General features: G+C 43.4%; 1 protein-coding gene across 1 annotated transcript; it reads left to right on the forward strand.

Annotated features, from left to right (window-relative positions):
• The first annotated feature begins 349 nt into the window (after window positions 1-349).
• LOC144508558 (transcription factor Sox-18A-like) lies at window positions 350-2847 on the forward strand. Its single transcript, XM_078236622.1, has 2 exons — window positions 350-737; window positions 1384-2847. Exons 1-2 carry the CDS (start codon window positions 458-460, stop codon window positions 2226-2228), a joined length of 1125 nt encoding a protein of 374 aa, XP_078092748.1. The 5' UTR covers window positions 350-457; the 3' UTR covers window positions 2229-2847.
• The last annotated feature ends 6586 nt before the right edge of the window (window positions 2848-9433 follow it).

Raw genomic sequence — 9433 nt, forward strand, 5'->3', positions numbered from 1 at the left:
AGCCCATCTCTTCGCATTTTAAACGCTTGCCACTTGCAGTTTCACGGTTTAGTCTACAACTACGTGCAGTTAATATTTGGATAATAGTCATCCGTATGTGCATCTCAGATTATTTTATGGACGTTGTATGTGAACGTGTCTGTATTAAGATTGTGTAATTGCGAATCTCTGATAATCTCACTGCCCAAAGGAGCCACCTTTAGAAATATCAACTCACAAATCATTGGTTTGTTGGTAAAATCTCCGCCCCTCCACAACTTATTCGTTCTTTGATTGGTGAAATCGCGCCCCCCTGATCCCTGGTTGGTGCCGTCTCTCTATATTTGCACAGGGGACTGATGAGCCAAGTACAGAAGTATTTTTTTGAGACTTAAGATTGTGATTGACAGAGAGAGAGAGAGCAGCCCCGTTGAAAGTAGCAGGCTGTAAGCGGTCAGATCATAGTGTTTTGGCTGGAATGAGTATTTCTGAGGCCGATTACTGCGGTGTAGAGGATTCGCAGCCCGGGGGCTCTGGCTTGGACACGGCCGCTTCTCCATGGGCTCAGGGGGAGAGTCCTGCCTCTCAAACCCGACTCGCATCAGCTCAAGCCGCGGCTAAATCGGAGGGCAAAGCGGACGCCGAATCCCGGATCAGGCGCCCCATGAACGCGTTCATGGTTTGGGCAAAGGACGAACGAAAAAGGCTGGCTCAACAAAATCCCGACCTGCACAATGCAGTACTGAGTAAAATGCTGGGTAAGCCGAGAGATTGCTCAATTGCTGTAAGGGAACACACACCATAGAGGGGTATTAGAGAGAGTGGGAGAGTGCAGTAAATAATTGATGAACTGATTAGGCTGATAATTCAGGAGTGGCCGTTTTCAAGATTTCAGGTGGAAATTGAATCAGAAATTGATTGGTTAAAATACCCGAAATTAAAGCCAACCTTAGAAAGGGTGGATGTTAAAATTGGTGCGGGAAATGTAACTCTTAAACCTCATCAAAAGTCGGCGACTCCCCCCCCCCTAACAAGTCTCTATATATATATTCATTCTAATTCTCTATGAATCGATTTAGAAGTTATTGTTAAAAACAAACAATAAAAGCAAATTTCTGCGGATGCTGGAATCTGAAACCAAAAAGAGAAAATGCTGGAAAATCTCAGCAGGTCTGGCAGCATCTGTCAGGAGAGAAAAGGTTTCGAGACCAGATGACCCTTTGTCAAAGCTTTGTCAGCATCTGGCAGGAGAGAAAGCTCCTTACAGATGTTGTCAGACCTGCTGAGATTTTCCAGCATTTTCTATAGATTTTCTGCCTTAGATTCGAACCTGTCAGTGAATCGATTGCTACCTGTACATTTGAGGGAATGTGTGCGAATTGAAATTTTCTGTTGCTCTCACAGGGCAGTCTTGGAAATCTCTTCCCTTCGAGGATAAGCGTCCATTCGTGGAAGAGGCGGAGAGACTCCGAGTCCAGCATTTGCAAGACCACCCCAATTACAAATACCGACCCCGGCGGAAGAAGCAGAGTAAGAAAGTCAAACGGATGGAGACCAATCTCCTGGCCCACAACCTGAGCCAGGGCCACGGCTCTGCCCTGCGGGGCAGCCAGGGCGTTTGCAGCGACGCTTTCAGCAGGGGCCACCACGAGAGAAGACACTCGGGCCAGCAACAACTCCCTTCCCTCTGTCACTACAGCGATTTGCACGGCATCGGCTCGGAGTTCGACAACTATGGGTTGCCCACTCCAGAGATGTCTCCCTTGGACGTGTTGGACCCGGTATTCTTTCCCAGCCACATGCAGGAAGACTGCAGTCTCAGCTACAGAAACTACCACATGGACTACAGCCGGGATAAAGCAGGCGCCTTGTCCTACTCGGATCAAATCTCCGCCAATGTGGCCGAATTGGTGCGGAATCCGCAACATCTGTACTACAGCCAGCTGTGCCCCGGGGGCCAGGGCGGCATGTCTGTTCACCTGGGACAGCTCTCTCCTCCCCCCGAGGCTCAACACGTCGACAACGTGGAACACTTGGGTCCAACTGAGGTTTGGACAGATGTGGACCGCAGCGAGTTCGACCAGTATTTAAATCTAGCAAGGACTCGTCCGGACGCCTCTGGGCAAACCTTTCAAGTGTCTCTGTCGAAACTGAACCCGAGAGGTGTGTCCTGCGAGGAGAGCAGTTTTATTTCGGCACTGTCCGATGCCAGCAACGCTGTTTATTACAGCGCCTGTCTCACCGGCTAACTCGCAGCATTCAGAGCTGCCTCTCTCCTTTGTTTTATTTTCAATACATGTTTAAGAGTTATTAAACCATTTTTGCGATCGTGTATGCTTCTAATTCAGCGGAAATCACCGGTTGCCTTCCAATTTTAGCAGCAGGGAAAATTCAAGTCAAGCAGAAATTGATAAGTCACTGGTTGGAATTTTAAAAAATAACAAATGAAATGGAATTTTTTTTTAATGTCGGAAGCACATTGCTATTAAAAGCGGAAATGTATTAATCAGGGATCATTCCAAGTGGAATATCCTGTTTTGTAAGCCTTCATGTAGCAGCACGTACCAAGTGTGAACAGACTACTGTTTAAAATCCGAAAGAAAGTGTCAATGTTAAGTGTGTTTTTTTTACCCCGGGATTACCCCCTTTTCAGCATTTTGTAGGTATACCAAGTTATTTTAGCGCTTTGATAACGTTTTACTCATTTGCAAATGTATAACCTTAATGAAGACTCACTCTGTAAATAGTGAACTCTGTTGTAATTGCATTTTGTAAATCTGTTAATAAAAACCTCTATTTAATAAATATTTCAAATTGTAACACTTGCTTTGATAATAAAACGTCTATTGTGAGATGGGTTTGAACACTTCTGATTCATGTATTTGTTCACTTTTCAGTTAGTAACACCAATGTATACAGGGCATTCTCGGTTCCTTTTCCAGCAGCACACACGTTTTCCACAAATAATCTTTTCGCTTGCATTATACATACTCCTTAAAGCATCTGTGTTAGTGAGGAAATTAATTTTACTTAGGATCAGAAACAATCACAAATCTCCGATGTTATCCAGTTCATGTTCAATCATTTTACACTTGCCCTGTGCTATATATAATGCCTCAAATCACACATGACTGGGGCCCACTAGTTTAAGTTTTAAGTTTACTTTATTTATTAGTGTTCAAGTAGGCTTACATTAACACTGCAATGAAGTTACCGTGAAAATTCCCTAGTCGCCACACTCCGGCGCCGTTCAGGAACATTGAGGGAGAATTTAGCATGGCCAATGCATCTAACCAGCACGTCTTTCAGACAGTGGGACGAAACCGGAGCACCCGGAGGAAAACCACACAGACACCGGGAGAATGTGCAGACTCCACACAGACAGTGACTCAAGCCGGAATCGAACCCGGGTCTCTGGTGCTTGTGAGGCAACAGTGCTAACCACTATGCCAATGTGCCACCTTCCTTACACTGTCCCTGTAGGGCTGCACTGTAAGGCTGTTTCTTACTCTAATGCAATTGTCGGACTGAAATAAAAACAGAAAATGCCAGGAAAACTCAGCCTATGGTGGCACAGTGGTTAGCACTGCTGCCTCACATCACCAGGGACCCGGGTTTGATTCCCAGCTTGGGTCACTGTTTGTGTGGAGTCTGCACATTCTTCCCGTGTCTGCGTGGATTTCCTCCGGTGCTCCGGTTTCCTCCCACAGTCCGAAAGATGTGCTGGTTGCATGCACTGGCCATGCTCCCTCAGTGTACCCTCAGTGTACCGGAACAGGCGACTAGTGGATTTTCACAGTAACTTTATTGCAGTGCTAATGTAAACCTACTTGTGACACTAATAAATAAACTTTAAACTGGCAGCATCTGTGAAGAGAGAAACCAAGTTAATGTTCCGAGTCCAATGTGACTCTCCTTCAGAACTGGGTCAATTGCCAGATGAGTTAGCTGAAGTCATTTCACAATAAGTTACAGAGCTATTAATTGATCCAGTAACAACTTGCATGTCTAGATCAGAAACTTGTGGCTTCAAGCATCATGTTCAAACTTAAGCACACAATCTAAACTGGCACTTTACTGTTGTACCGAGGGGGTTCTGCATTGTCAGACTTTTGCATGCGATATTAGGATGATGTGCCTGTATAGCTGGGTTTAAACTTCCTATGATACTAGTTGAAAAAAAGGTATGCACCTATTGTCATAGCCAACATGTATACCTCAGCCACCGTGGTCAAAAACTGATCTTGCTAATTTAGTTCATTGGTATTTAAGGATCGTGGTGTATGAAATTCATTTTTGCTCACAAAACAGCAGTGACTGCACTTTACATAATTCAATGACTGTGAAGCTCTTTAAGACACCCTAAGACATGAAGTATGCCCTCTTAATGAAAGTTCCCTCACAAAGCTTGACTTCATTATTTTTCAGTCAAGTTATTAGGTGAAGTGTGCTAACAAAATCTAGATGGCAAACAACACGGCACGGTAGCACAGTGGTTAGCACTGCTGCTTCACAGCTCCAGGGTCCCGGGTTCGATTCCTGGCTCAGGTCACTGTCTGTGTGGAGTTTGCACATTCTCCTCGTGTCTGCGTGGGTTTCCTCCGGGTGCTCCGGTTTCCTCCCACAGTCCAAAGATGTGCGGGTTAGGTTGATTGGCCAGGTTAAAAATTGCCCCTTAGAGTCCTGGGATGTGTAGGTTAGAGGGATTAGCGGGTAAATATGTGGGGGTAGGGCCTGGGTGGGATTGTGGTCGGTGCAGACTCGATGGGCCGAATGGCCTCCTTCTGCACTGTAGGGTTTCTATGATTTCTATGATTATAAATAGTTACAGCAAATGTAATGAACTACAATTCATTAAGACAACCACGGATGGTGCAATTTTGTTTCAAATTTCTGAAGTTAACTTTGTGGGGCAAAATTGTCCAAAAACAGAAGCAAATAGCAATTCTTCTTTCTCACTTTTCTTCATTGTAGGTAATAACAGCACTGAAAATGAAGGCATATTCTTAGCCTGATAAGCCTTCCTTTCTCACTGCCAGTTCAGCAGTTTTACCCTCATCAGTACAAGACCTTTTCCAATTATGGGGGTAGTTTTAAGCTCAAATGAGGATTATTCATTTCACTGTAGAACAAGCGTGAAAGTTCAAGGAACCTAATTCAGTTTTTTTGTTCTCAAACCTCTTCATTGGAGAAGTTTTTGAATCAGTAAGTACTAACAAAAGTCACTTTCTTGGCAGTTGAGAAAGGGAGGTTTCAATTACTCGGACAAGGGCCAGGTAGCTTGTTTGCTTGCCACTTTCTCCCTCCTGCTGTTCAACGCTACAAATATCTTTTATTTAGTTATTTATTTATTAGTCATAAGTAGGCTTATACTAACACTGCAATGAAGTTACTGTGAAAATCCCCTAGTTCGGTGCCTGTTTGGGTACACTGAGCTAGAATTTAGAATGGCCAATGCACCTAACCAGCACGTCTTTCGGAGTGTGGGAGGAAACCGGAGCACCTGGAGGAAACCCACGCAGACACAGGGAGAACGTGCAGATTCGACACAGGCAGTGACCCAAGTCGGGAATGGAACCCAGGTCCCTGGCGCTGTGAGGCAGCAGTGCTAACCACTGTGCCACCGTGTCTCCCTCCCCTTCATTCATAGGTCTAATTTTCAGTAGATTTATGCTGTGTTAAAAAATATATATAAAAATGGCCCAACTTCATACAGCTTGAAGTAAAAAGAGAAATTGCTGGAAAAACTCACAGATCTGGCAATATATGCAAAGAGAGAACCAGAGTTAACATTTTGGGTCTGTGACTTTTTAGGGATTTCAGTGTTCCTCAAACCTCTGTACTCATCAAATCCTGAGATGTACACTCAATGCCATGCACCATTGCTTGACATTTTAATCCTCCACTTTGTTCCCCCTCTGTCCTCAGACTCCTGCAGCATTCAGATGAAACTGAATGCAAGTTTGAGGAAGAGTGTCCTATCTTTCGATTAAGCATTTTACAGCCTTGGTTAGTATTGCTGCCTCACAGTGCCAGGGCCCCAGGTTTGATTTCAGCTTGGGTCACTGTGTGGAGTCTGCACATTCACCCCATGTCTGTGTGGGTTTCCTCTGGTTTCCTCCCACAGTCTCAAAGACGTGCTGTTTAGGTGCATTGGCCATGCTAAATTCTCCCTCATTGTACCTGAACAGGCGCCAGAGTGTGGTAACTAGGAGATTTTCACAGTAACTTCATTGCAGTGTTAATAAAAGCCTACTTGTGACACTAATAAATAAACATTAAACTTTTCCGGATTCAACACTGAGTTCAACAATTTCTGACTGTAACCTCTGCCCCCATTCTGTTTCCTTTCTCTTTGAAGGTCTTGTTTGCACTCTCTTGTTTTTTTCAATTGTAACAATTCTAGATTCTGCCATTCACACCTCCTCTGGACAAATGTTTTGTTGCTTTAAGATAAAGGCAAAATACTGCAGATGCTGGAATCTGAAACAAAAACAGAAAAATGCTGGAAAATCTCAGCAGGTCTGACAGCATCTGTGGAGAGAGAATAGACATGATGTGGAGATGCCATAGATGTGGGTAAGTGGAACTGATCCACTTCAGATCAGCCATGATCTTATTGAATGGCGGGGCAGGCTCGAGGGGCTAGATGGCCTACTCCTGCTCCTATTTCTTATGTTCTTATGTCGCATTCCAACCATTATTTTGTTAATTGAGTTTGTGTCTTTATATGCCCTGTTTGTGAACAGAACTCCCACTTTCCTGACGAAGGAGCAGCGCTCCGAAAGCTAGTGGCTTTTGCTACCAAATAAACCTGTTGGACTTTAACCTGGTGTTGTGAGACTTCTTACTGAGAGAGAATAGTGCCAACGTTTTGAGTCTAGATGACCTTTGGTCAGAGCCAAGTTCGTCAGGCTCTGACGAAGGGTCATCTAGACTCAAAACATTGGTTACATTCTCTCTCCACAAATGCTGTCAGACCTGCTGAGATCTTCCAGCATTTTTCTGTTTTTGTTTTGTTGCTTTACTTGCCTCATTATCACTCACTGTAGCCTTCCACCACCTATCCTTTTGCTATTTAGTCTCTTCTGCCTTCCACCCACTCACAGTCTTCTCTTTGGATACCAACTCCCCACCCCATCCCACTGCCCACTTTCAATTGTTTAGAACATGTTACATTTCCCAATTCCATTGAACAATCATTGACCTGAAACATTGACTCTGTTTCCTTCTTCATAGATGCGGCCTGACTGGCTGAGCATTTCCAGCGTTTTCTGTTTTTATTTCAGATTTCCTGTGTATCAGTATTTTACTTTTGTCATTTTGCTTGAAGTACATTTTGTATTTACTGACCATCGAGCTGTGATAGCAGTGGCCATGGGAAAATAGAATCAATTCCCATTCTATAAAAAAGTAGGCAATTAGTAATGTGAGGATAAATGCTGTAACTTGAAAATTAGTTTATTTTTAAATTAGTCACAAGTAGGCTTACATTAAAGCCACAATGAAGTTACTGTGAAAATCCCCTAGTGACCCCAAACCAGGAATTGAACCTCGGTCCCTGGTGCTGTGAGGCAGCAGTGCTAACCACTGTGCCACCACAGTATTAACTATACCACTCTATATTACCTATCAACCAACCCAATGTGGTGTAGTACAGCTATAAACTATTATAATAGAGTATCATGTGTGGAGTTTGCACATTCTCTCTGTGTCTGTGTGAGTTTCCTTTGATTTGATTTGATTTGATTTATTATTGTCACATGTATTAACATACAGTGAAAAGCATTGTTTCTTGCACGCTATACAGACAAAGCATACCGTTCATAGAGAAGGAAACGAGAGAGTGCAGAATGTAGTGTAACAGTCATAGCTAGGGTGTAGAGAAAGATCAACTTAATGCAAGGTAAGTCCATTCAAAAGTCTGATAGCAGCAGGGAAGAAGCTGTTCTTGAGTTGGTTGGTACATGACCTCAGACTTTTGTATCTTTTTCCCGACGGAAGAAGATGAAAGAGAGAATGTCCGGGGTGCGTGGGGTCCTTAATTATGCTGGTTGCTTTGCCGAGGCAGTGGCAAGTGTAGATAGAGTCATGGATGAGAAGCTGGTTTGCGTGATGGATTGAGCTACATTCACGACCTTTTGTAGTTCCTTGCGGTCTTGGGCAGAGCAGGAGCTGTACCAAGCTGTGATACAACCAGAAAGAATGCTTTCTATGGTGCATCTGTAAGTCAGTGAGAGTCGTAGCTGACATGCCAAATTTCCTTAGTCTTCTGAGAAAGTAGAGGCAGTTTCCTCCCACACTCCAAAGATGTGCGGGTTAGGTTGATTGGCCATGCTAAATTGCCCCTTAGTGTCGGGGGGACTAGCAGGGTAAATATATGGGTATGGGGATAGGGCCTGGTTGGGATTGTTGTCAGTGCAGACTTGATGGGCAGAATGGTCTCCTTCTGCACTGTGGATTCTATGATGTGGAACTGAGAGACGTAAAATTGCTTTAATCAGAACTAACTTTTTCAACTATTAGCTTTACTCTATTAAATAGCTTTACTTGTTTAGCTTCTTTCAGCTGATGGCCCACATGCCGGAAATTGTGGGTTCAATCATCATAATCAAGGCTGATACTCCAGTGCTGTATTGAGAAGATAGTGCAATGCCGGAGCCGCCATACCTTAAATTCTGAATAGATTCCCCGGCAGCAAGTTAGAGATATTTCCATTTTAAATATACTTAACTTTAATTGCTATGGGATAATGGTTCAGTCACCAGCTTTAAGTGCTTCATTTCTATGCTTCACTTGCCCATTGGAAAGTTTTTATTAAATTCAAAATATAATTAATGTTGAACCATCATGTTGTTGTGGAGAAGCTGCCCATTTTAAACCCTGAATCAGTGCATTCAAACCAAGGGTGGATATTACACATTTGTTGTGTAATGCAACCTTGCTCTCTCTGAATTAGCACGTGGTTTTCCTTTCAGTCATGTGTGGAAATGTTTCAGCGTTCTGCATCTGTAATTACAATATCTGATGTTAAATTCAAAACAAAAGCAAGATGCAAAAAAGATTTGTGGACCTGAACCTGAAAAAAAATAGTCTTCCTGCTGAGTGGCTAAATATTGACCAGGAATGTAAAAGTGGAGAAATCAGCAGGATGCACCACTGGAGGAAATAAAAGGTAGGATGCTGTGATGAGTCATCTGATAGGGAAATTGGATCTGTAGAGATGTGATTTAAGGAGCCAATGTGAATAGCACATGCCAGCGTGACATTTAAATGTTACCCATTGGCGCTGAACCTTTTAGATGTCGATCTTTGCAGCATTACTTCACCTTGGGTCATCATCTCACCTCTCCCCAATTATCTTTATCAGAGTTTGATTATCTTCCTTGTGACATTTTAGTAATCATATAGCAGTTCCTCTGCTCACATAGGACAACATCCAGGCATCACTATT

This window comes from Mustelus asterias, chromosome 20 (genome assembly GCF_964213995.1).
Source record: "Mustelus asterias chromosome 20, sMusAst1.hap1.1, whole genome shotgun sequence".
Lineage (NCBI taxonomy): Eukaryota > Metazoa > Chordata > Chondrichthyes > Carcharhiniformes > Triakidae > Mustelus > Mustelus asterias.